At 41.8% G+C, this 25,137-nt stretch overlaps 1 protein-coding gene across 4 annotated transcripts in view; it reads left to right on the top strand.

Annotated features, from left to right (window-relative positions):
• The window catches only part of NUP93 (nucleoporin 93), a 109,640-nt gene that overhangs the window by 57,040 nt on the left and 27,463 nt on the right, over positions 1 to 25,137 (top strand). For 3 of the 4 annotated variants that reach the window (XM_044256101.1, XM_044256102.1, XM_044256103.1), the window contains 2 exons: positions 13,693 to 13,755; positions 18,717 to 18,845. In XM_044256101.1, coding sequence (XP_044112036.1) covers positions 13,693 to 13,755; positions 18,717 to 18,845 — 192 coding nt within the window. Of the gene's footprint in view, positions 1 to 463; positions 483 to 13,692; positions 13,756 to 18,716; positions 18,846 to 25,137 lie in introns of those variants that run through there. The other variant, XM_044256104.1, reaches the window with a different exon arrangement.

The following is a 25,137-nucleotide window of genomic DNA, read 5'->3' as shown; positions in this document are numbered from 1 at the left end:
CTTGGCATTGGAGGTCTGGATTTACCCACGACTAAGATTCCTTTAAAACTCTGACCCAGTGCAGCATTGCAAGGAATTGATTTCTGAGATGAGACAATGAGCTGTGGTTTGCATTTTGTAAAGATGGAGGAAACCTCTAACACTGACCCTGTATGGGAGATGACTCAATTATCTGTGCCTTGGTACAGTTGCAAATTATTTTCCTTTGTCTGAAGTGGGTGGATGCCAGCATCTTCATCAGAGCTCCTTAATTTAATGTATGGAAAATGTCTCAGCCACCATTTTTAACAATTAGCTGTATCATGGTTGAGGTGAGCTGCGCTCTGAAGGCAGCTGCAGGGCCATTTCATTTACATTCGGTTCTGTGGCACAAGAGCTTTGTGACTGTAAAACTCAGAAAATGAATTTGCACACTGCATAGAAGAGTTCTCTAGGAGGGTGGAGAATATTCCCAGAAAGAAAATGGAATCCTTTTGTCTACAGTAAGTATTTCTCATATACTCCTATAGCGAGGAGAGGTTGAAAATTTGTCTTTGGTTGAATGGGCAGAATAGACTTTAGAATGAAAGCTGCAGATATTAAAGGTGTAAGACAGGTTCTTGGATGTATGTTTTTATGCGTGTGTCAGAAACCAAGTGTGGTACGTGCATGTTTAAAATAGAGGTTCTGTGAGTGATTTTTAACACATGCTTTTGATTAATTCTTCTCTGGTAATTTAAGTTAATGAGAGGTATGAGTTTATCACCAGTCAGAAGGTGAAAATGATACTTGAGAGAAGAAAAAAAATCCAAATATGATATATTTAAGAGTTCAGGCTTTTTTCCACAGTCTTTTACAGTTTATTTTCCAGTCCTGAAGAAAATTGCTAGATTTTAGTTTAGATTTTGTGTTGTTTTTTGTTTTTAAAAGAAAACCCTTCCGTGTTAATGATCTTTAGTGGCTGATTGAAATATATAAGAAAAAATGTTGTAACAAAACAAGATTTTGTCCTAAACAATCAATAGATTGAGACTTTCACTCTCATTAATGGGGATAATTCTTAGTGCCTTCTGCTAATTAATAGTTGTGACTTCAAAGCTACTTATGGAAAACTCTTGTTTGTGATTGTGAGCTTATAAATCTTGATTCTTAGAATTAATTGGATTTGACTTGGCTTATTCCTTTGTTCCTTTATGCTGTTACTGAGAGGAAATAAGTGGATTTTAACTTTGATTTTTGTGTTTATTTTTTTAACGGCACTTATCCCTGAAGAATTTGTAGTAAGTGTATTTTACAGTAAACTGTACCATGAAGAATTTGCTCAAAATCCTTTAGTAGCCGTTTCAGGAGTTGAATCTTACAGAACTGAAGTGTCTGAGAATCCTTTTTACTTGATATCAAATTTATAAAGCCAGCTGTTCTTCCAGGTCTTGTTGCACTAGCTGTTATTCATCCTACTCACTGAATGCTGGTTTTCTTTAATTAATAGATGTTTTTGAAACTAAGGGAGAGGAAGATTTTCATATCAGTCTTTTCACTGAAATAGAAAGGATCAGTTATCCTAAGCCCGGTCCAGAATCCTACAAAGATTCCATAAATCTTAAATAAATCTTAGGGTTGTAGTATAAAAACCTAGATCTCAATATAATTATTTTAACCCCGGGAAGGACATTCACTATATTCATTGTTTGGGTGTATGGTAGAATGCAAAGGGATTCTTTTCCCTTGGTTTTTATAAGGCTTGCTCTTTGAAATGGAAGAGTTTCAGGGCAACAGATTAGAACTCCATTTTAACTGCAGGTTTGCTTGCATAAAATGTTTGGTTGGATGGCATGAAAGATGTCACAAACCCTCCCTTTGAAATTTTTAAAGTAAAACTTGAAGATTCTGGTCTTGTTTTCTTTTTCTGGCTTTATGGAAGCCGTGTATGTGGTACTCTGGGGAGATAGCAGAGACCCAGTTGCTTTCCAGTTTCTTTGCCTCTACCGTGGTCTACTCAAGTTTGGCTGCTGGGAAGAGGCTTTCCTTTCTGGTCCTTGTAGGAGATTCCCAAATCTCTACAATCTGCAAATTCTTCGGTTTTCTCATGGAATTTTAGCCTGGCTGGTAGTAAAGAGTCAGGGGAGGGCTCTTGTGCTACAAAAAAAAAAAAAAAATGTATTCATATCAAACCTTTGAACGCTCTGGCAGTGCCATAATGTAGATAAGCAAGCATGTCGGCCAGCCCGCTAGAAGCATTCTGTGGCACTAAGATGGCAGTGAGCAAGGAGTAAAATGGCGTCCCCAGGAACGCTGTGATAAGAGGTGCACCGCACCAGTCATCTTTCTTAAGTCAAGTTTGGAGACCCCTCTAGTAGCACTGCTTTGGCAGTTTGCAGTTACTTTTTATTCTGTTAGAAGAGAGAAATTTTGAGATTTTCCTGAAGTAAAGACTTAATTAGCATTTATATCTCAATAGCTTCCTGTTGTTACTTGTAAGAAATTGGTGAGGTATGGATAAAATAAATTTTAAATAGCTATTTTATATCCTCATTTCTGAAATCTCTTGCTCTCTGTTTTCTTCTTCTTCTTCTTTTTTCTTAATTTAGAAACGTAACTCCTTCCAATATAAGGTGGATTTTTAGAAAATAGAGGACAGTGTGAGTCTCCTTTATGGCAAGATGAAACTAGTCTTCCTATGAAAAGATGTTGTTTGTCTTTGATTCTGGTTTTCGTTCTAGCTCTACGTGGGCTTAGGTTATTTGATATGTAAAATAAATGTTGCCGCCTTCAGAAACAAAGTTTATTGTATTTCTTTTGTGGTTCAGGTATGGATTAATTTGAAGTCACTTATAGTCATAGTGGTAGTGACTGTGCTAATTTCTTACCTGTTCCCTTCTCTCCTGGAGTTGGAATTTTCAGAGCTGGCCTCAAAGTTGATGAAGGGTAATTAGCTCATCTTACAGTTAGATAAAGCAGGCTTTTCTGTAGTTCAACAACTTTCTCAAGGTCATACATCTGCAAAGCAGTTGATTTTGGCCCAAATTCAGGCCACCTGACTCCCTTATCTGTGCTGTGCTGTGCCTCTGTCTGCATCTGACTCCATGTCTTCCTCTTTGTGGGCTCGCTGGTGACTGATGGGCCTAATGGATTGATCTTTCAGCGGAGCCTGTCTTTACTTGAGCAGCCTAACTCACAGAGATCTTCCTTCTCAGTCTTGCCAGAAATGACTTAATTGAGCTGTGCCTGGAGTCTTCCTGGGCCTGTGTTGTAGTCAATAATGCATTTACAGATTTACCATATATAAACAAACATTTAAAAATAAAACACATTCTACAAATTGAGCTTTTCAGTCGTCCATCATGTTGGCTCAGTTCCAAGAAGGAAGTACTCATCTCCTGAGGTGGGCATGGACATCACATCCATCTGCCCTGAGCTGGGATGGAGCTGGGCATTTTGACACGCCCTCCCAGCAGATCACTCCTCCAGCTGTAGGTATGAGGGGTCCCCTAGTGCAGGGTTGCCCTTTTCCTAGTACGGAAGGACTGGCGGAAAGGTTTTAGCTCCCTGTCAGTTTCAGGCTATTTGTATTCATAAAATGGTCTTGCTCTCTCCTTCTGTAGTTTGCTTTTGCCACTCCAGCTAGGCGGTGTTTTCTACTTTCTGTAGCCATGATGATGAACGGTGAGTGGTGTATCCTGTGGTATTCCCTCAGCTCTGACAGGGTAAAGTCAAAATGTTTCCAAACTTAAGGTTTGAGAGAGAGAGAGAGTGGAATCCCAAGTACTGTTAGCGGAGCAGAGGCGTACCGTGACAAACTCCGTGTAAGACAACCGGAAGTTATAGATGAGTCTCTTGCTTGTTTTAGTGGACTCTAGACAAATGTTTGGAAAAGAATTTCTGAATAAGAAGAAACTGCAGCACAACCAAAGCTCCCTTTTCTCTGACAGCCATGATGATCAGTGCTCCAGTCCCGTCAGCATAAGCAGTGCTGCAGAGCAGGAGGAGCTGTGATTTTCGACTGCAGTGTGAATGACTGACACTGTGTGCCGGCAGGGAATTAATAGGACACGTGGTTCCCACACACTGTCTTGACTAACAGCGCTCCTTGCGCTTGCTAAGTAGAACTTAATTCCGAGCTCTGTGGAAACCAGCCTGGCAAAAACCGCCTGGTTCCCACCTGACCAGCTCAGAGACACACCCTCTGCTGTCCGTTCTCATAGCCCCCAAATCTTATTTCCAAAGGGAAAAGACACTAGATGGGAAAGCAGGGGATCTGTGTTTTCTGATAAAATACAGGGTTGTTTTAATGAGTTCTTTTAGGGTGGGTTTAGGGGACAGTGGCAGGGGATGTCGGCCATGATAAAAGGCCATTATTGATGCATTCCCGTTTTATACTGCAGTGCGGTTTTAGTACCCAAAGTTCTTTAACTGTGGACTGATGTCTCCAAGATGGAAATCAGTTCCCCAAACACATAGTAGAACATTTTTATTGTCCCTTAATGTATGTTCTCCTTCTCTTACCATCACTTCAAATAACTATAGCATTAGTATTTTTTAGATCTGTTCATACCATTGGGTGAGGAGAGGGTTCTGGTGCTGGTTTTTAAAGCCAGGCATACTATTATATCCCAGTTGCAAAACTAAATTGAAGTTTTCTCTTTAGATTCCTCCTGTTCTTGTGTCCCCAAAGGTTAGCCATACAAGTGTACCAGTTTTTTACCGGGGCAGGGGTGGGGGCAGGAAGATAGTGTTCAGAGTTGCTGTCCTTGCTTTCTCCCATAGGGCCACCTCAGCAGTCTGAGAACAGTTGGCTGGGTGCCCTCTGTCCCTCTCTGCCTTGGCTTCCAGTGTTCCTGTTCCTCCTTGTCCCACTTCTAGGAGCGGAGAGAAAGGATGGCCGCCAGAGGCCCAACCACCGCAGCGCCGCGCATCCTGCTGCATCACGGGCCCTCTCCCTAGCACGCAGGCTGGGGCTTGTTTTTCATGAAGTGGTGAGACTCAGCATGGAGCAAGCCACATCCTCTCCCCAGACCTCTTGGGACCAGCAGGGGAAAGTTATTTATGCAATCCCAAAAGGTCACTGCAGGGCTTTGCTGGGTTTGGAAAGAAAGGAGAGTTCTGCTGAAGACGTTTTTTTCCTCACTAGTGCCTAAATGGCCATCGTTTATTCTTTTAGTCATTTATATCATGCTCTTACCCTCTGCACATAGTCTCCCAGTGACTGAGCTGAACAGATTGCTTTCCTTTCCTGGAAGGCCAGAGATAGGGAACAAATAACGGGAATATCCCGGACTTCCTAACAGGGTACAACCGTTTTTGTAGCAGTAGCACAAGATATGTTAACTGGCCTCACAAGGGTCCAGCTCTTAACCTCAGCCTTATTTCGTGGGGGCAGGACACCAGCTTCATGGCTTGGCGGAGAACTAGGAAGAGGCATCTGGTAGTTATGTGTTGACAAGGGATGTGTGCTGTGCCCTCTGCACCCCTCACTGCCACACACAGGAATGGCACATCCGCGTCCTCAAAGACTTCCCCTTCTGGGTCGTGATGAGTCCTGCCTCTTACATTCTTTCTTTACCCAATACTGAAAGTCTTGGAACTTGGGGTTTTGTTACGCGATAGTTATTTCTCCCTTCCTTCTCCTCCTCCTCTTTTTGTGGGTTGGGGAGGATAATAGGAAGGGGACCACAAAAGGAAATTAGGTGGGGTTGTATGAATGGCTCTCTCAGAGGCCTGTGGCTTTTGCAGAAGATACAGGTTAGATGGAATTTCATCACTCCTGGACTGACACGCCCTTGAAAAGATGAGATGTGCCAGCACGCTTAAGTCAGTGCTGCCTGGAAAGCCCTGGGTGAGTCCAGAGGGAGGCAATTTCTCAGAGCTGTGTGTTCTTAGATTTAGAATCTCCTTGGACCAACACTGGGCTAGCTTTAACCTGTGCGAATTTGTAGACCATCCTTTAAATCAATGTGAATTTTGGGAGCAAGTGATTTATTTTGCCTTAATGGGCCCAAATCCATCACCTAATTGTGTGACCCTTTGTTTAGCCCAGTAGTAGAAACCATGTACAAAATGGGACCCTGCAGCCTGACAGTGACAGATGGCCTGCTGCCCATGCAGCGCCATGTTATAGTGACAAGGTTTGCCACCTGTGGCTCCAGAGCTGCCTGCAGGCCTCTGGATCTGCTGAGCTGGCAAATGGTGGCACTCCATAGCCACTCTTGCAGGGTCTGCTGCCACCTACTGCAGGAGAGCGGCTAGGCTTTTGCATAAATGCACAGTGAGAAATCATACAACAGCATTAAAAATATGTTACAGTTAGTAATGTTAGCCACTGGCTTAGCACTACTTTCTGCAGGGTTTTGTTTTTTTTTTTTTTTTTTTTTTAAAGATACCAATGTATCTACCTTTTTTTTTTTTTTTTTTAAAGTTATTTATTTATTTATTTGACAGACAGTGATCACAAGTAGGCAGAGAGGCAGGCAAAGACAGAGGGGGATGCAGGCTCCTTGCTGAGCAGAGAGCCTGACATGGGGCTCGATTCCAGGACCCTGGGATCATGACCTGAGCTGAAGGCAGAGGCCTAACCCACTGAGCCACCCAGGTGCCCCTAGTGTATCTACTTTTTAAAATTTAATGCAGTCTGTGAAGAAACATTTTGGAGTAGTAAACTTTTTTTGTAGAAAACACGCCTTGGGATTTACTCTAAATACCTGAGTTGCAAAATAAAGCCTGGATTTGCTGTTCTGTCTGTATTCCTTGCAAAAGGAGATTCACTGTCTCTTGGGTGTTTTAGACTGACATTCTGTGCATTCTTACTGTATTACATTAAATACTGATCTGATAAAATAACCAAGCATGCTATAAAACCATATGAAAGTCCCCCAAATCTTGAAAATGTTTAAATTTAAATTTAAAAATTTCTCTGTTCATCTTTTAGGCTTTATCAGTAATGAACATCTCTCTGCACCTGAAAATTCCTTGAGGCATTTTCTGTAGGCGCCACAAAGGGAGCTAATGAAAAGCATGTCCGCACCATCTGATAAGCCCGCGGCTCCTCTGAGTACTGGCAGGGCTTCTGTTGTGCCCGTCTGAACACAGCATCTCGCTTTGTCCTTCCTCACTTTCTCCTGAAGTAGCAGCTTTACCTTCTAAACATTTCACCCAAGAGAAGGTTTCAGAAGAGATTGTTTGTTCAGAAATTGGGAAGAAGGGACATTTAGGCAAGGTTAAGGGAGTAGGAGGTATTTTTCCTTAGAATGAGCTGAAGCACATAGTGGATATAGCTCACACCCCCGTGTTTCTAGAAATCAGACCCTAAAATATCTCAAGTTCTAACGGCCACTTGCAGTGCCTATTAGAAGTGTTCTTTCCACCTTGGAGCAGACGCTCTTGATTATTCTGGTTTTTAAGTTTACTTTTTGGTCTGCTTGGTTTTCTTTTACTTTTTCCTTGCATTCCTAGCTGTTGCTTGTGTCTTGGCAATGTTTTTTGCATCTACGATGACCATTTTCTACTGTCCCCGCTAACTTGTGTTAGTTTGATTTGGAATGTTGGTATATCATTATGTATTAAATGAGAGAAGATACAAAACTTTTAAAGCACTCACTGTGTGTTTTTGTCTTATGTCAGATACTTTCTCACAGAAAGTCTGGCCCACTGTGGGTGCTTCGCTTTAAATTTTGTCAGAGTAGATTCCCAGTTGATCTGTTGAAGGAGTGGAGACACGGAATTGTCTTTTGTGTTTTGAGGACCATATAAAATATGGCTTTTGCTTTGTGGGCCAAGCTAGACTAATTATTTTATCTTTTTTGTTTTATTTTTTATTGGTCAGGAAATCTGTGTTCAAAATCTTCAAACTGTTTATGTAACTAACTGTCCAGCAGATCACTTATTTGTTGTGGGTGGGAAGCAAAGAACTGTGAAAGAGTCACTGTAAGCTCTTGTTTTGCCATCTTACTTTCCTAGCTAAAGTGGATACAGAAATTTTTCGCACAGAGACCCTTATTTCTTACAGTTTTCACTTTTGGAAAGCAAATAAGCTAAGAGAATTTGGCCATTTGACAAAAACAAACATCCTTGTGCCCACTCCCTTCTTCTGTAGTAGGAGTTAGCTGCCACTTGTATTCTGAAACCCAGCCTGCCTGGTGACTAAAAAAAGGCCGTTGTATGCCTTTCTTTCCCAGCGTGAGCCATTTAAAAGCCAATGTGGCTGTCAGGTCCCTGAGATGTAACCACACGTTTGATAGGAGAATTGGGTTACCTGTGGTTATGTTCTGGGTTGTTCTTGGTTAGTAGAGGTATCCCCTGTACTTTACAAAAGCTTGTGTTATGCCACTTTGCTTTTACAGAAGACCTACGTTAGTACCTGTTTTTGCTAACCAAGAGAAATCCAAAGTGGGCTTCTGTTTTTACGAAAAAGATGAAAAGCAAAAAAGCCTTCTGCTTTTGTTTTGTAGCATAGAAGCAGCACATGCCCAGAGGAGTAGCAGGGAGAGCAGCAGCAGGGAGAGGAGTAGCAGGGAGAGGGGCAGCAGGCAGGGCGGCAGCAGGCAGGGCGGCAGCAGGCAGGGCGGCAGCAGGGAGAGCGGCCCCACCCAAGCTCCTCTCCTGACGGCCACACTCAGCATCTCAGCCGTAGCCGCCATAGCTCTGAACTCTACCTGTGAGCATCTGTGCTTTATCTTGTTTTATTTTGTGCACCCATTAATAAGATGTACTCTAGGTGTCAGAAAAGCTAACGAGAGGTTATTTGGGGGGTCTGGGAACACTCAAAAAATTTTTCTTATGTATTCATGTCAATTGCTTCTTTGCTTTATGTCTTTTTGGCTTATGAAAGGTTTCAAAGGAATGTTCTCCTTTCAGATAGTGAAAGAAACCTTTGTACATTACAGGGCAGCCCACTTCTTCTGTTAAAGGTGGGACACATGGGGTGTGCCTGGGTGGCTCTGTTGGTTAAGCATCTGACTTTTGATCTCAGCTCTGGTCTTGGTCTCAGTGTCCTGTGTTCGAACCCGGCATTGGGCTCCATGCTGGGCGAGGAGCCTACTTTAAAAAAAAAAGAAAGATGGAACACATGGCTGGAGCTACTGCTTGGGCAGATGTATGGTGTTTATTTGTTCCACAGCAATAAATAGTAATATTATTTTGGGATGCCAAAGAATTGACATCCTAGAACACTGATTTTTGCTTTTTGTCTGTGACCTGTAGTAAGAGGTATATTTTATACCAGAACCCACTTCATACATATGAATATGTATACATAATTGGAAGAAAAGTTTCACAAAACAGTATTTACCTATACCACATATCTCTGTTGCAAGTCATTTCTTTAAAGAAATGCTGATCGATTTCATGACCCAATTACGAGTTCTGACTCACATTTTGAAAAACATCATTCTAAAGGACTGCCAAGAACTCATTATTTATTGTTTCATTCCTTCCCTAACTATATGAGGCTGGAGGAAGAAAGGAATAAATATGCAATCATAAAATATCTGTTTATTCTACCTTGATTTGCTGTCATAGAGACAGTATAGTAGAATGCAGAAAGATAAAAAAGAGGTCAGAAAATTTGGAGTCTACAAACTAGATGATGTTAGTGTGGCCCTACAGTATTGTAGAGTTGGTAAAAGCTCTAGAAACCGTCTTGAATGGCCCTCTCAACATTTAAACCTCTATTAATTAAGGACGTACTTTAATGTATGATCCAGTTAAGTAACACTGAGAAACAGTTTAGTACTGACCTAAAAGCAAGGACCAGAAGCAGATGTGTGTATTGCACGTCTAGCGCAGAGTGATCCCTTGTAACAGTGAAAGGGTTAGCCCTTACTAGTACTGGTCTAAGAGTTAGTGTTCTCTGAGCCTTCAAATTCATCATTTGTAAAGGGGAACTGATAATGAAGAAAACAAATTTAAAGTATTTTGCTTCCTTCCGGACTCTCTCTTTTTAGAGAGAAAAGGAAGTTTTTCCTTATTTTCTTGATTGGGAAGTGTAATGTTCCCTTATTATCTTGGAAGTGATGGGTCTCTTGAGGGTCGGAACTGTTTGAATTCTGTGTCTTCCTTTTCCTGGTTGGGAAACTGTGGTCCAATTAGTTAAATGCTGAGATTCTGTTTCTCACCTGTAAAATGAAGAGGGGGTAGGTGAGGGGAGAGTGGAGTGATCATGTCTATTCTTTCATACTCTTAAAAGATTAGCAGTAACGTCTTTGAATTGCTTAGAGCAGTATCTGGCCCTTAATTGCTTCCTGAATGAGAGCTATTATATGTTCCAGAAAGCTTGAAACCAAAACCCATTCAAGGAGCTGGTTAGAAGAGGATCTGTTTCCAGGACTCTGGCAGTGAGGAGAATTATACAGATGGGGAAGTCAGGAGTGGTTATCTTACTTAGCAGGCCTGCAGATGTTTATGGAATGTTCTTTATTGAACGGGCCAGCAGTAGACGGGTTGGGTGGGAGACTATGAACAATTTAAAAGTGCTTGTTGGCAAGAATAGGGGATGTTAGTGATGTGGTGCTCTGAGGGTCACAGTTAGACAGCTGGCATCTCCTAGTGAGAGGTGGGGTATTGGGTCTTGTCTGTGACCAGGATCTTCATTGAGAATGGCACCTCCCAGGTTCCCCTTCAGTCCTACGGAAAACCCATTTTCTGGTGAGCTATTAAAAATATATCTCTGGGATGTGGGGTGTGAGAGGCACCTCCCAGAAGCAGTGGGAAGGAAAGGAAACACACATGGAAGAGTGAAGTCAAGGGAGAGATCCATGGGAAACTTGGGTGTCGGCAGGTATTTTTCTGCCCAACTATTTAGTTCTTTAATTTGTTACTTTCCCTCAAGGTGTGTATTCTTTCAAAGAGAGTAACTGCCACTAGATGGCACCCAGAGTCCGGCACTGTTCTGGCTGTATACGTTCTGTTAAAGATTCTTTTCAAAAGGTAGGCCACTAATGTGTGTGGGTTTTTTTGTTTTGTTTTTTGTTTTTTTTTAAATAAAATGTGATATGTGGCCTATTTTAGAGAGGAATAAAGGGTGAAAAATTGAAATCCAGGGGAACCTGGGGGGCTCAGTGGTTAAAGCCTCTGCCTTCGGCTTGGGTCATGATCCCAGGGTCCTGGGATGGAGCCCCTCATCGGGCTCTCTGCTCAGCGGGGAGCCTGCTTCCCCCTCTTTCTGCCTACCTCTCTGCCTACTTGTGATCTCTGTCTGTCAAATAAATAAATACAATTTAAAAAAAAAAATTGAAATCCAAACTCTGTATGTCTTGTGGGCCCAGCTTTTGTTACCAAGAGAGTCCAATTGCTGAGGTACATAATGGCTCATGGTCTTTGTTCATAGGTAGATGCTGTCTAAAGACTGATTCTCATGCACAGGTGTTTGATTTACTTATTAATGAGATTTTTGAAATGGGGGTTTATAATGAGGATTTTCAAAAAGAATCATCTGCCCCTAAAGCAATATCTTTTTTTCTCTATTTCATCACTGATTGAAATTTCACTTCTTAGAAAATTTGGAATTGTGTTTCTTAAGTTGCTTTTAAACAGACGTGTCTGGTTATTGCTTTGCATTTGTGTTTTAATTGTGTGTGTGTGTGTGTGTGTGTGTGCGCGCGCGCGTGCGCGCACGCGCTCTCTTGGTTACATGTAGCTATGGGTACCTCAAAGAAATGGGACAGGCTGATCATTGGGAAGAGCAGAGGAAGCCCAGAAAGGGCATGGGCCACTTGGCACAGCGCCCCCCAACTAGAAAGAAAAAAATAAGACTAGGCCTTGTTGGGCAGTGGTTATCACCCCCACCCTTACCCCAAAGGTGGCTTGCAGAGACAATCCACCTCCCATAGAAGCAGCCAGGAAAAGGTGCCACAAAATATAATCTGTGCCTACCATTTGTTTGGGAGCAGCATTCAATGATAATTCCATAGTTTTGTTTACAAACTGTGATACTAAAACCTTTAGCTTTGGTCATTAAAGACGCCTTGTGATTATAATGAAGGTTTGTTGACTTGATTGATTTGCTGTGAAAGGGTATAAATGGGATCTTTTAAAATCCTCCCCATCTTTTGTCTGGCTCCCAAGAGATGGCCAGAAGCAAGGTTGTGGTGACAAGCTGCCTCCTTCTGTGTGGACCATATGGGGTCCTAACTTTATGTGCTGTGGTTTATTGAGGCTATTGCATTAGTAGGTGAGTGACTAACGCCTCTCCCCACCCTACCCCACCACCAAATAGCACTGTGGGTATTTGGAACAGTCCTAATGTTGGGCCCTCAGAGCTGTCCGAGAGCTGCCTCAGGGACTGCCCTGGAGGAGCCTATGAGGGAACCGTTTCCTTGGCTGCTGGCCATTGTCCTTGTTCAGTCCAGTGCACACCAGGTTGGGGTGTGACAGCAGGTGTGGGAGAATCATGGGTCAGTACATAAGAAATCAGGGGACTCTATGGGGATTAATAGTTTATTTAAATTTATATTCCCAGTTGTAGTGCCCCCCCATGTTTGTTTTGTGTTGTTTTAGAGATTCAGCAATTTCATATCTGGGACTGCTTGAATAACATAATATTAAAATGTTGTAGTTGTTAATATATATTAGGTGATCAGAAATTAACTAACCATGACAGGAAGTTTTCAAAACTGTCAAATGATGATTTTAAAATTTAGCATGTCTTTAAAACTTTATCTGAATTCTCTTTTGTTTTATATTCCCCTAGAGAGTTCATGTTCCTGGATGTTCCTGGGCATTTCCCTCTTTGATGTCACCAACAGATCTAAACCTAATTGATTATTATTATTATTTTTAAATAGGCTCCATGCTGGGCATGGGGCTTGAACTTATGATCCTGAGATTGACAACTGCGCTGAGATCAAAAGTCAGATGCTTAACAGACTGAGCCACCCAGACACCCCTAAATCTGATTGATTCTAATAAGTGTATCGAAGCTTGAGTCAAGCACTTGATTGCATATCTCATTTAATATTCATTTTACATACAGGTGAACTAAAGTTGAGAGAGTTTGAGTGACTTGGCTAAATTCATGCCATCAGTAAACGGAGGCACCATGATTTGGAACTAAGTCTGTCATTGTATTACTCTGTAGTTGCATTTTGTGGGCATTTATTCTGTGCATATCAAACCAGTGTTGGTCTTCTGGTCATCCCATCTGTATTAAACAAGCAGTGAGTGTCATCAGGCCTGAAATAGGGAGTGCACATGGCAAAACTCCCTCAGAAATGTGTGGTTGGTTGGTTGGTTTTGGGGAGTAGACCAGTCATTGACCAACAAGTGGAAAATACTCAGACAAGTAGATGGTGCTGCTTCTGTAATGTTAGGAAGAAACTGAAGAATGAATTGAAAAAGCAACAGAGAAATATAAACTAAAGGTAGTTAAAAGAACTATGACTGTTGTGTAGCAAAGCTGTGTCTATAATCTGGGCCATTCAGAAATACTGAAGGGCAGTCTTTGTTAGTTCACGTTTTGTATGTTTATAGAATGTGGGACTTGAGCTACTGCTTCATGGAGACTTTAGCCTCTAATAATCATCATGTGCTCTAAAAATGAAAGAAAAATTAGGAAACACCTGGAAAAACCACCTGTTTTGATGTTTCTGGGTTAAGAAATTTCTGTCAGGGTGAAGGTGGGCAGGATAGCAGATATCCTAATGACTTTTTTTCCCCTCCAGTGTACTTTTGATTATTTGAAGTTTGATTTTAACCTAAGTTGCGTCATATCTCCCCCTTTCCTAGGGCTTCCTGAAGAATGAGAAGGACAATGCCCTGCTGTCTGCCATTGAGGAGTCCCGGAAGAGGGTAAGAAAGGAACTCAAATGAGGATGGACACCATTGTGAGGGCAGCAGTGTTCTGGAAGCAGGAGCCTGTGTCTAGGCCCAGCTCTCCTACTTAGTTAATTCACCAGAGGGAGTTCTACGGGAACTGTTTTTGAGGAAGATAATCATGCTTGTAACTCTACTTGTATTTAGTGACTGAAATGCATCTGAAACAGAATTGCCAATTAATTGTCAAATTAATCTTAAAATGGAAGGCCAGACTATTCTTTCGATTCATCGTTTCGGTATATAAAGTGGTATTTTGATTTCTGTTGAATCAGCAGTTCAGAAAAGCAATTATGATCATTGATAATTATCCTTAATTTTTCCTTTTTTCATACAATTTGACTTTCTCTGTTACCTTTTATATTAAAAATTTTCCCGAGCTCTTAAAAAAAAAAATAAGAAGAAGGAAACCAACTTGGCTCTCCAAAGGATGATAAAGAAGTCAGCCAGAGCAGCCATTATATGTGGAGCAATATTTTTGCATCAGGCATTCCCTCAAGATACTCAAAGATTGTTCGTTAACATGCGTTATCTCCATTTGTTTTTGACAAGAAGTAGAAGATAAAACTTTTCCAAAAGATCCCATTATGGAGTAAGATTTTCTTTTTTTTCTTTCTTTCTTTTTTTTTTTTTTTTAAGGCCACTGGAGTCCTTTGGGGAGTGGGGGAGGAAGGTTAGCAGTCTTGTGAAGTTGGTTCTGAAAAATGCAGCTCTCCCCAGGAAGGAGGCTGGGGAGGATTCACTCTAGTCTGTCTGCAGTGGCTATCTTTGTAGAAGTGAATAGGGGTGAAGGGGAAACCTCTGTCCCGCTGTTTACTGTATAACTCCTATCTCAAGTGAAATATATTTATGTATTACTTATGTAGTTTAAAATAATAAAATAAAAAACTATTTGTCAGTGTGTTTTATTAAAATGTTCTGTGCTGGTGGGGGACTGTCTCAGGAGGGCCGATGTGAGAGAGATAGGGCAGCTGGGGGCTTGCCAACTCTAATTTATAAGAAGAGGTTCCAAAGGCATTAATTTAAATGATTGGTATGTTTAACTATCAGAGTAAAAAAAAAAAATCACTAAAATTTTATTAAGTACATTTTTGGCAATAGTATTTATTCCTAGAAATAGAGAAATTCACTTGATTCAGTTTTGAAAAAAAAAATGTTTTTAAAGGCTTTTTTGTTCACACTTTGAGTGAGTTACTCACCAACATCGATTCTCCTGCTGTAAAGGACCAGTGAAATTAAATTAGGATTGTCGAATGCCACTGAGCCTTATTAATCCATTTACCCTGCGGAATGTGTTTCTGGAATTGGCAGTCTCTGAACACTGTACCATACTGAGACTAAATGTGCAGCCAGCCAAAACATCTAAGTGACACACCACAGTGCAAAATGTGTGCATATGTGTTTGTGAGGGAGATTTTCCGGTGTTGGGAGCTGGCCTGCGGGAGAGACCTTTCACCTGTCTGGACACTAGGACACTACCACTGAGCAAGAATTATTTTCAAACAAAAGGTGAGCGGCTTCCTGGCATTTTGGTGGTAATTTCATGTTTGAATAACTTGCCAATGTCCTGCTGAAATGCCAAGAAAACAAGCTTCAAAACCACAAATGTGTCCTATCTTTTTCCATTTGGTGCGTCCCAGCAAAAACAGAACAACATTATCAGAACATATGTAGAGTTTCTAAAAGCCAGCAACAGCTCAATAAGTGGGTGTGAAGTCAAAGCATATTTCCTTATTCCCTTTATGAAAAAGGGGTTTGAGTGTTCCCCACCTGTTTTTAATTCAGTTGCCCAATTATCTTCCTGCCTTCCTTTCTTCACTGTTTGCAGAGTTAGATGTCCACACCTAACTTGAAAGAGTCCCATGAATTTATAATTTCTCTACTGCTTTTGTCATTTTCTGTGGTTTGTCTTTCCTTTTAATTTTTACACATCCACACACCCTTCCAGGTTGTCCCTTTTCTCTTCCCTTGGATTCCTCTCCTTGTTTCTGCTGTTCCCTACCTTTCATCTTGCCTCAGAACTTCACTCCTCTTCGTTGTCAATGAGTAGCTCTGTTGAATCTCATTCATTAGCTCTCCTAGTTGGCATTCTTCTTTGCACCTAATCTGGTGGTTCGGTTGTGGGTCTGAAGGGAATAGGCTGGAATAGGGCAGATGGGTGGCTGATCATCTCTGATTAGCCCACAAATTAGATGTTCATTAGCTCGAATGTAATTAAGATAAGCTAGGGGTTGTGTGGTCAAAGGAAGAAAATTTTAATGTTGGGCCATTTATTTTTATTTGAAGCTCCTTATCACACTAATGACGAAAGGAACCACAGTGCTGTTCATTCAGGTTGTGGGCTGTTTCTAAGTGAGTAGCCTGGCACTGCTCAGATATATATCTGAGGATTTGAGTCCAGAAAGCTGCCAGTTTTCAGAGTACTTCCTGTGTTCTTGAAACAACAGTTCTTGGCACGTAGGTGGGCAGCCTGATTAACAGGTGTTGGTTAATTCCCACTCTTGTCAGTCTATCCCTTAAATGACACTGGAAGTCTGAGCCCACTGTCCTCATCAACAGCGTGTCTGGATAGTAAACAGTTTCCTTCAGTCACTTTAACTGTTAGGCCATTCTTTACCCAGCCAGAGGACTTACCTTAAGAAAAACTCCTGTGTCACTCTGCTGTCCTGGATCAGTACCACAGCTTAGGCCATGCCTCCCCTCCTGTTGCACGCTCAGAAAGTGGTCTGCCAGCCTTCCCCCCACCTCCCTAGTTCTGCCCACCCTCGTCCTCGTGCCACATCACCCTTCATTTTCCCAGCTGAAGAGGTTGTTGGTTTGACCACTAACTAGGAAGAGTTGAGAAGAAATTGTGGTTCACTTGTGCACCATTTCTGGATATCTTCAAGGGAAACACCCCTTCTCCTATGCATGATACCGCCTTTCTGTTCTGGTATACGTCTCTCTATGCAAAATGCATAGCTCTCATATTGAAGTTCACTAGTGTAATAAGAGAAAATGATTCCCCCCTCCCGGGGTATTTTTTTTTTCACTCTCGTCTAACTGACTGGAACACTCCATTCTGCCTGACTCCAGCGAGACGCAAACCAGGTAGAAGACTGTTTTTAAAGTTTGTGATTGTCATTTCTCTCTGTCTCTTCAAAATACATACTAGAGAAGGGATTCGTTGATAGATGGACCAAAATCAGACTTGCAGGGGACCCTAGCCTTCTTCCCAATCATTTTTATGGGTTTGCTATCTGTCTTTTCCAGATTTTAATAAGTAACTGTCCATACTCAAACATCCCATTTGTAGGAAGAGTGTATGTGATTTTTCTGACAGTTTCCCAGGGCTCATGTATATGGATATTATCATTACAAATTATCTGCGTTGCCAAAAATAAAGTAGGCATTACTAATGCTCATTCCCCTGGTGCTGCCTAATTAGATGCCAGTCTGATTGTAAATGAAATGGCTTTTTGGAAAGTGGGCTGAAGCTGTTGGGAAACCTGGTCTGCCAGTTAAAGAGTAACAGGGTAAGAACAGTCATGAGTTAGTGTATCTGTAAGTCGCTTTCATTCCTTCAAGAAAGTTTTGCTTTGTTTTGTCTTGTCTTCTTCCCTCCCTTCCTCCCTCCTTTCTTTTCTTCTTCTTTTTCCTTTTCTCTCTGAGCACCTTTGTTTTGGCAGCAACCTGTAGTATTAGCATTAGACAGGCTCGAGGTTTGCCAGACTTTCTGTGATCACTTTGAGTGGTAGGAGACCTAATCGTAGAAGGTGCCACTTCTCTTTTACTGGTTTACTTCCTTCTATGAAAATATTACTGTCTCTTAAAAAATAAAGACATTGAGACAATCTTTTGTTTCTGTCTCTTCTTAGATGTTTACTAAAAACCACTGATTGTTATGATCCAAGGAAAAGTACTTCACTTTAAACTGTGATGTGCTATCACTTGTAAAATGTAGCCTAATTTCAGAGGTTTAAAGAGGTATTTATCTTAATGAGCACATAAAAAGCACTAATCATTAGGGGAATGTAAATAAATCAAAACCATGAGATATCAACTCACACCTATTAGGATGGCAACCCCTCAAGAAAAACCAAGAAAAACTGTGGAGAAGCTGGAGAAGCTGGAGCCTTTGTGCACTGTTGGTGGAAATGTAGAAGGGTACATCCTGTATGGCAACACTATTCAATCCATCAAAAAATTAGACACAGAATTACTACGTGATCCAGCAGTTCCACTTCTGAGTATACACCCCGAAGAACTGAAAGCAGGAGTTCGGAGAGAAATTTGAACATCCACCTTTATAGCAGCATTACTCAAACAACCAACAAGTGGAACCAACTCCAGTGTCCATGATAGATGGATGGATCAGCGAAATGTGGTACACACACAATGGAATGTTTTTCAGCCTTAAAAAGGAAGGAAATTCTGCATATACTACAACACGGACGAACCTTGAGGACATTATACTGCATGGAACAAGCCAATCCCAAAAGACAAACACTGTTTGATTGTACTTCTATAAAGTGCCTGGAAATAGTTGAAAACAGAGAGACAGAAAGTAGAGTGGTGGTTCCTGGGGCCTGGGGGAAGGAGAGGGTGGAAAGTCTGTGTTTACTAGGGACAGGATTCCAGTTTTACAAGATGAAAAGAGCTGTAGAATTGTATGGCCATGGTAGCTGCCCAATAGTCTGAGTGTACTAATAGCACTGAACAGTACACTCAAAAGTGGTTTAAGAAGTAAATCTTACAAGTGTTTACCACTATTAAAGCAATTTTTTTTAATGCATTAGACTCTAAGAATAATTTTTAAGTTGGTTGCTTTTGCTCTGCTTACAGAAAGATGATCATTGGAGGGGCTTTGAGTTTCTGTTGAACTTTGAAGGAAATAGTAACTTTGAAGTTATGTTGTTTTCCTGTTTGAGTCATCTGCCTCTGTTCCTCTCTGACAGACCTTTGGCATGGCTGAGGAGTACCATCGAGAGTCCATGCTGGTCGAGTGGGAGCAAGTAAAACAGCGAATTCTCCACACTCTGCTGGCATCAGGAGAAGATGCTTTGGACTTCACTCAAGAAAGTGAGGTAAGTTGAATCCAAAAGATAAGCCACTACCAGTAAAAATGTGAGGTCAGGGAATGCTTAGCTATAAACTCGACTACTGGCAGTCTTGGCACAGATGATCACCATCTCCCCATGAAGACACTTTCTTCCCCTGGCCCCCAGGATGCCCACATTTGCCAGGATTTCCTCCAGCCTGTCTGGCTGTTTCTGCTCAGCTTCCTTTGCTGAGTTTTCCTAGGGTTCCTTAACCTCGAGATGTTCGAGCATCCTGGGGCACAATCCTTGACCTGTGCTTTCTCATTCTGCCACTGCCTGGTTGATCTTATCTGGGTTTGTAGCTTTAAATGCCATTTCTGTGCTGAAGATTCAGATCTACCTTGCCGGCCTACACCCCAAACTCATTTGTCTAGTGTCCTTGGCTCTCCTTGGATGCGTGCTAGCCATCTCAAGCTCTCCATGCCTGTAATTGGGTCATGATAGCAACTATACGCCACCTCCTTCCCATGCCAGCCTGCCAGCCTTCTCTTTTCACAGAGTTTATCATCTTTATAAAGGGCAGTTCCAGTTTTTCACTTACTTGGATCAAAAACCTCAGACTCATTTTTGTCCTCTCCTTTCCCCACTTAGTCTGTCTCACATGTTGGCAAGTCCAATTAACCGGACTCTCACGACACACCCAGACTCCACCCACTTCTTACACCTCCAGCATTAACACTCTGCTCCAAACTACCATCACCTCTCTCAGCTTATTGAACTAGCCTCTAACTGCTGGTTTTATTTACTCTATGGCTGTCTAACAAATTACTCCAAACCATAGTGGCTGCAAACGAGCATTTAGCTTAGCTGGGTATTTCTGGCTCAGGGTTTCTTAAGAGTGTGAGCTGAAGTTATACTCATTTCAAGATTCGACTCCAGGAGGATCTACTCCTAAGCTTCCTCCATGTGGCTCTTGGCAAGCCTCAGGTTTTCTATGGCCTTGGCTGGGATATCAGGTTCTTGTCGCATGGGTCTCTGTTGTGCTGCCACAACATAATAACTTGCTTCCCCTGGAGCAAGAATGGGATATCTGAGGGAGAGCTAAAGTGCTCCCTAGATAGAAACCAGTCTTTCTATGACTTAATCATGAAAGTAGTATCTTAACCCCTCTGTTTGTTCAAAGTAAGTCACTAAATCCAACCTATACTCCTGGGGAGAAGATTATACAAGAGCTTGAATCCGAGCAGGTGGCGATTGGCGGGGGATGGGGGCATCTTAGAGTTGCTCAGCTGCGCTAGTCTCCCTCCTTTTGCCCTGTGCAGTCTCTTCTCAGCACAACCAGAATGACGGTGTTAAAACACAGGTTAGATCAGGTCACTCCTTTGCTTAGGATCCTCCAGTGACACCTACTTCCCTTGGAGTGAAAGCCAAAGTCTTCACCATGACCTCTCTGTCCCCATGTGACCTGGTGGTGTTTTCTCTCCAAGCTCACCTCATCCCACTCTTCCCATTGCTCTCTGCTGCAGCCATGCTCGCTCCTTAACGGATTCCTTGAACAGAGCTTGCAGGCTTGCTCCTCTCTCAGGTCCTCCGTGCTTCCTATTGGATTCTGCCAAGAATGTTCTCCCCCCAAATAGCTGTGTGGCTACCTCCCTCACTTCCTTCAGATATTTACCCAGTGCCATCTCACTGAGGCCTTCAAGGCCTTGAGATCTGAAATCTAACCTAGCCTCTCTCTCTTCCACACTTCCTGTAGCCCTTTTTTTGCTGTATTTTTCTTTTCAGCATTTCCTCCCACGTACCATTGTGTATGTTTCATGTCTTTATACTGCTTAGTGCCTGTTTCTCATAGTAGAAGGTAAGCTCTATGAAGGTAAGGATTTTGTTTGTCTTATTTTTACTCATCCCTGCAGTGCCTAGATGAATGCCTGGAACAGATGCTCAGGCAATACTTGCTGAACATATCATTGGGCTCTGAAGTATTAGAGATATGTTGAAACTGATTTTAGAGAGGGTATGTTAAATAGGGTTTGTTTTAATTGCCAGTGTTTATTGATTGGTGGTAGTGTTGAGGGTTTTGTCCTCTCTAAAATCTGATTTTTTTTTTTAAGATTTTATTTATTTATTTGACAGAGACAGAGAGATCACAAGTAGGCAGAGCAGCAGGCAGAGAGAGAGGGGGAAGCAGGCTCCCCACCAAGCAGAGAGCCCAATGCGGGGCTCAATCTCAGGACCCTGAGATCATGACCTGAGCTGAAGGCAGAGGCTTAACCCACTGAGCCACCCAGGTGCCCCTAAAATATGATTTTTAAAAAGGCATTATATTTATATGATTCAAGAATTAAAGTACCCTGTCCCCCAAAAGCTGTTTCCCTCCCTGGTTTGCCTCCCCCAGATGTAATCACTATTTATTATTATGTCTATTTCCAGTGTTTCTTCATATGAACACAGATACAGGAGACTGTGCATTCTTATCTTCCCCCCCTCCTTCTTATACAAAAGCTAGCTTTCTCTATGCTCTGTTCCGTATCTTGCTTTTTTCACTTCATGTATCCTGGAGACCCTTACTGAGAGGGACTTTGAGGCTGCATCGTGGGATTGGCAGGAAAGAGCATCTTGCTTGATCTGTCATGTCTGCCTTTATGCCAAGGGGCAGCTATGACTTGCCACGCAGTTATGACTCTGGTGTTGAGGAGTAAACGGACCTGGGGTCACATCCTTGCTTCACCACTCACTAGTTCTGAGACCTTGTTCAAGGGACTTAACCATGCGGACCTTCAGTATCTTTACTGGTAAAATGGGATTATTGGGAAGATTAGTGATAATGTAAACACCTGACCCATAATGGTCATCCCTTACTATTGTTACAAAAACAAGTCATTTCAGGGGCGCCTGGGTGGCTCAGTTGGTTGGGCAACCGCCTTCGGCTCAGGTCACGGTCCCGGGATCGAGTCCCGCATCAGGCTCCCAGCTCCATGGGGAGTCTGTTTCTCCCTCTGACCTTCCCGCCTCTCATGCTCTCTCTCTCAAATTAAAAAAAAAAAAACAACAAAAAACCAAGTCATTTCAGATGATTTAGAGGTGCAGATTAAAAATTACAATGTTGTAAAAATTATAGTGTAAGATACTTCAATGTTTCCTGGTAAGCGTTTTTCTTGGAATTTGTTTCATGGCTAGCTACGATTCTTTTCTCACAAGAACTAGGACAACTGAGGCTCAGAGAGACACATAATAAACGGGTGAAACCCAGGACTATTGGTTTCTGTACCATCGTTCCATTGAAGTCTGGATCAAATGTGAAAAGTTTGGCATTGTCATGCCTACAGGGTAACTTCATACATCCCGTATCCACACATGTGCTCCTGATTTAAAAACCAGTTTTTTCTATTAAATTGGCCCCCAGATAAACACTAAAGACGTTTGTCTTAGGAAATTACTCATTAAGGACACGGTGGCACATTTCTTAGGTTCCAAGACTAAGATCAGATCTTTGGGAAAGAAGAACTGTATAAAACCCTTGGCCAGCCTAATGTTTCTTTCCCAATTTCTTGTGAGTCTGGACAGGTAGGTGGAACAGCTCATGGTTTTATAAACTTCATTTTTTAAAATGGTGTTAATAGGTTGTGGTCTGTATTGGGATTTGGAAGTAATTATAAGCTGCTAATGAGATGTTCTTTTTTGATTGCTCTTCTCTTAAAAATAGATTAGTCTATTTTGTAGACTTTTTCTTCCTTGACCTCAAGTCCCCTTGGAAGAGAGTTATCAATACTTTGCTCTTCTCTGTTGTGACACCTAGCAGAATGGATCGCTTTGCTGTAAAAGCTGGCAAGGGATGCAGATGGTTCTCCTTTCAGGTCCTCTAAGGAAGTACCATTTTCTGGACCTATGCTGTTTGTTGCTGTTTGCTTTGAACTTTTTTCCTGAAGTATAACATATATAAAGAGAAGTGTATACGTTACAAGTATGCAGCTCAGTGAAGTATCACAAATGGAACACACTCAGATGAAGAAACAGATTGTTACCAGCACCCGGACAACCCTCCTTGTGTGCCCTTCTAGTCACTACCTCTCAACCATCTCCGCCAGGGGAACCCTGGTCCTGACTTCTAACATCATAGATTAATGTGGGCTGTTTTTGAATTTCATGTAAATGAAATCCTGCAGTATGTACTCTACTTTCTGGCTTCTTTTGCTGAACATTCTGCATATCATTGCATGTAGCTGCGGGCCATTCATTCTCATGGCTGAGCAGTATCACTACAATCTGCGTATCTGTCCTTGGGTTGATGGACATTTGGATAGTTTCCAGTTCTTTGCTTTTATGAATAGTGCTATTGTGAACGTTCTTGTACGTGTCTTTTGGTGAACATATGTTTGCATCTCTGTTGAGTACAGCTCAGAGGGAAATTGCTGGGTCAGAGGATATATGTGTGTTCATCAGTGGTAGAATCTGCCGAACAATTTTCCAAAATGGTTATATCCATGTACCCTCCCACCAGCAGTAGGTGAGAATTCCATTTGTTCCATATCCTAGCCATACCTGGTATTTTTTTTTTTTTTGCCCTTTTACAATTTAGCCATTTCTACAGGCTTTTTCCTTATAATCTTCAAAATAATGGAAAGGTGATGTTATTTCTACTTGGGCAGGCATTTTCCTCTACCCTATTTGTAGGAGATCACAAAGTGTGAAGGCCAGAGATAGGCTTGGGAATTCTGGGTCTGGGTGTCTTTCCTATAAATGGCCACTCTGGAAGAAGTGCCGTAAGGAATGTAGAACCTGGGTGAAGGGGCTCGCCGGGTGACGGCAGAGAGTGCACACGCTGCACGTGTGAGCAGTATTCATGGTGGCTGCTAGTATTTGGTAAGCTACACGGGAAATTTATTTTAATCATTTCAATAGGGACCTGTCCCTTTTTAGGGCTTTCTCTCGATTTATAAAGAACCTTTAGGAATGAAAGGAATTTTTGTGTACAAGTAGAAGAAATAACTGAAGAAGTATGAATTGCCATCTAAACCATTCTTCTCCAGGCACTTTGTTGTCAAGAGTAAGGTTGTTGGCACCCAGTGTCATTACTTAGGAAGGAGGCTTTTGATCATTTTGAACTGACCTTACATTTGAAGGAAAATGTTCACATTTGGATAATTTAATGTAAAGAAAAGCTGACACTTTTTTTTTTAAAGATTGGTTTATTTTAGAGAGAGCAAGAGTGTGGCAGCAGGGGTTGGTGGGGGGGGGCAGAAGAAGAGTCTTAAGCAGACTCCATCCTGAGCCCAGAACCCCATGTGGGCTTGATCTCATGATCCTGAGATCACGACCTGAGCCAGAATCATGAGTCAGAGGCTTAACAAACTCTGTACCACCCAGGCACCCTTTGAGACTTTTTTTAAAAGCAAAAGTGAACTGGGATATGGTGAGTTCCTAAAACCTTTTACCTCCAGGCCTTCTTAGAAGAGCAACAAAACGTCAATGATACCTGTTTCTAACAAGTTTTCAGAAGGGAAATAATGCTTCTATAGCAAAAATTCAGTTTGGGAAATTGCTTTCCTTAGGATATGATTGAAGAAAGAGGTGTAATTTTTAAAGGAAGAGAGGAATTGAAAAATTGTTAATAACTTTTCAAGTTGTGGTCTGAATAAAAACCATGTGCTTTGAAGCAAGAAAGAGACTTCTGGAACCCCTGTGCCATACTTGCTTATGGTTAGTGGGAGGAACACCCGCAGTGCTGTGCCGCTCGCATGGTAGCACATGGGGTTTGAACAGTGTTGGGAATCCTTAATATATCTTAGCCAACTTTTAAAACAGTATTTAAAAGTCAGTTTTTATCTGACTTCAGTATGGTCTGGTGCCTGCATTGGTATTAGACGTAGTCAGTAGATGGGTTTTTTCCCCCAAAGATTTATATATTTATTAGAGAGAGAGAGCGTGAGGGGAAGCAGACTCCCTGCTGAGCAGAGAGCCCAATGCTAGGGGCTCTGTTCGGGAGATCATGACCTGCACTGAAACCAAAAATTAGACACTTAACCGACCGAGCCACCCAGGCACCCCAGTAATGGTTTCTTAACGTATTGTCTGGGGAATGACAGCCTAGCAAGCAACAGGCCCCATTGAAAAGCTAAGTTGTAGCTTAATTGCAGATAGTGAAGGTAACATTTCATACTGTTATATACCAACAGTGAGTGAATATAATTTCTCATTTTGATAACTGACATAATACAAAATTTCATCAATTCCCAATCACAGAACTTTTCTGCATTTTAAGATCTTTGAAATCAGGGTGTGTCTTAAATCCAGTGTCATAATTTAGTTGACAACATTTTCCCTTTCCTGGTGGTACATA

The sequence above is a fragment of the Neovison vison genome, chromosome 7 (genome assembly GCF_020171115.1).
Source record: "Neovison vison isolate M4711 chromosome 7, ASM_NN_V1, whole genome shotgun sequence".
NCBI classification, from domain to species: Eukaryota; Metazoa; Chordata; class Mammalia; order Carnivora; family Mustelidae; genus Neogale; species Neogale vison.
This window is presented reverse-complemented; position numbering and strand designations above follow the sequence as displayed.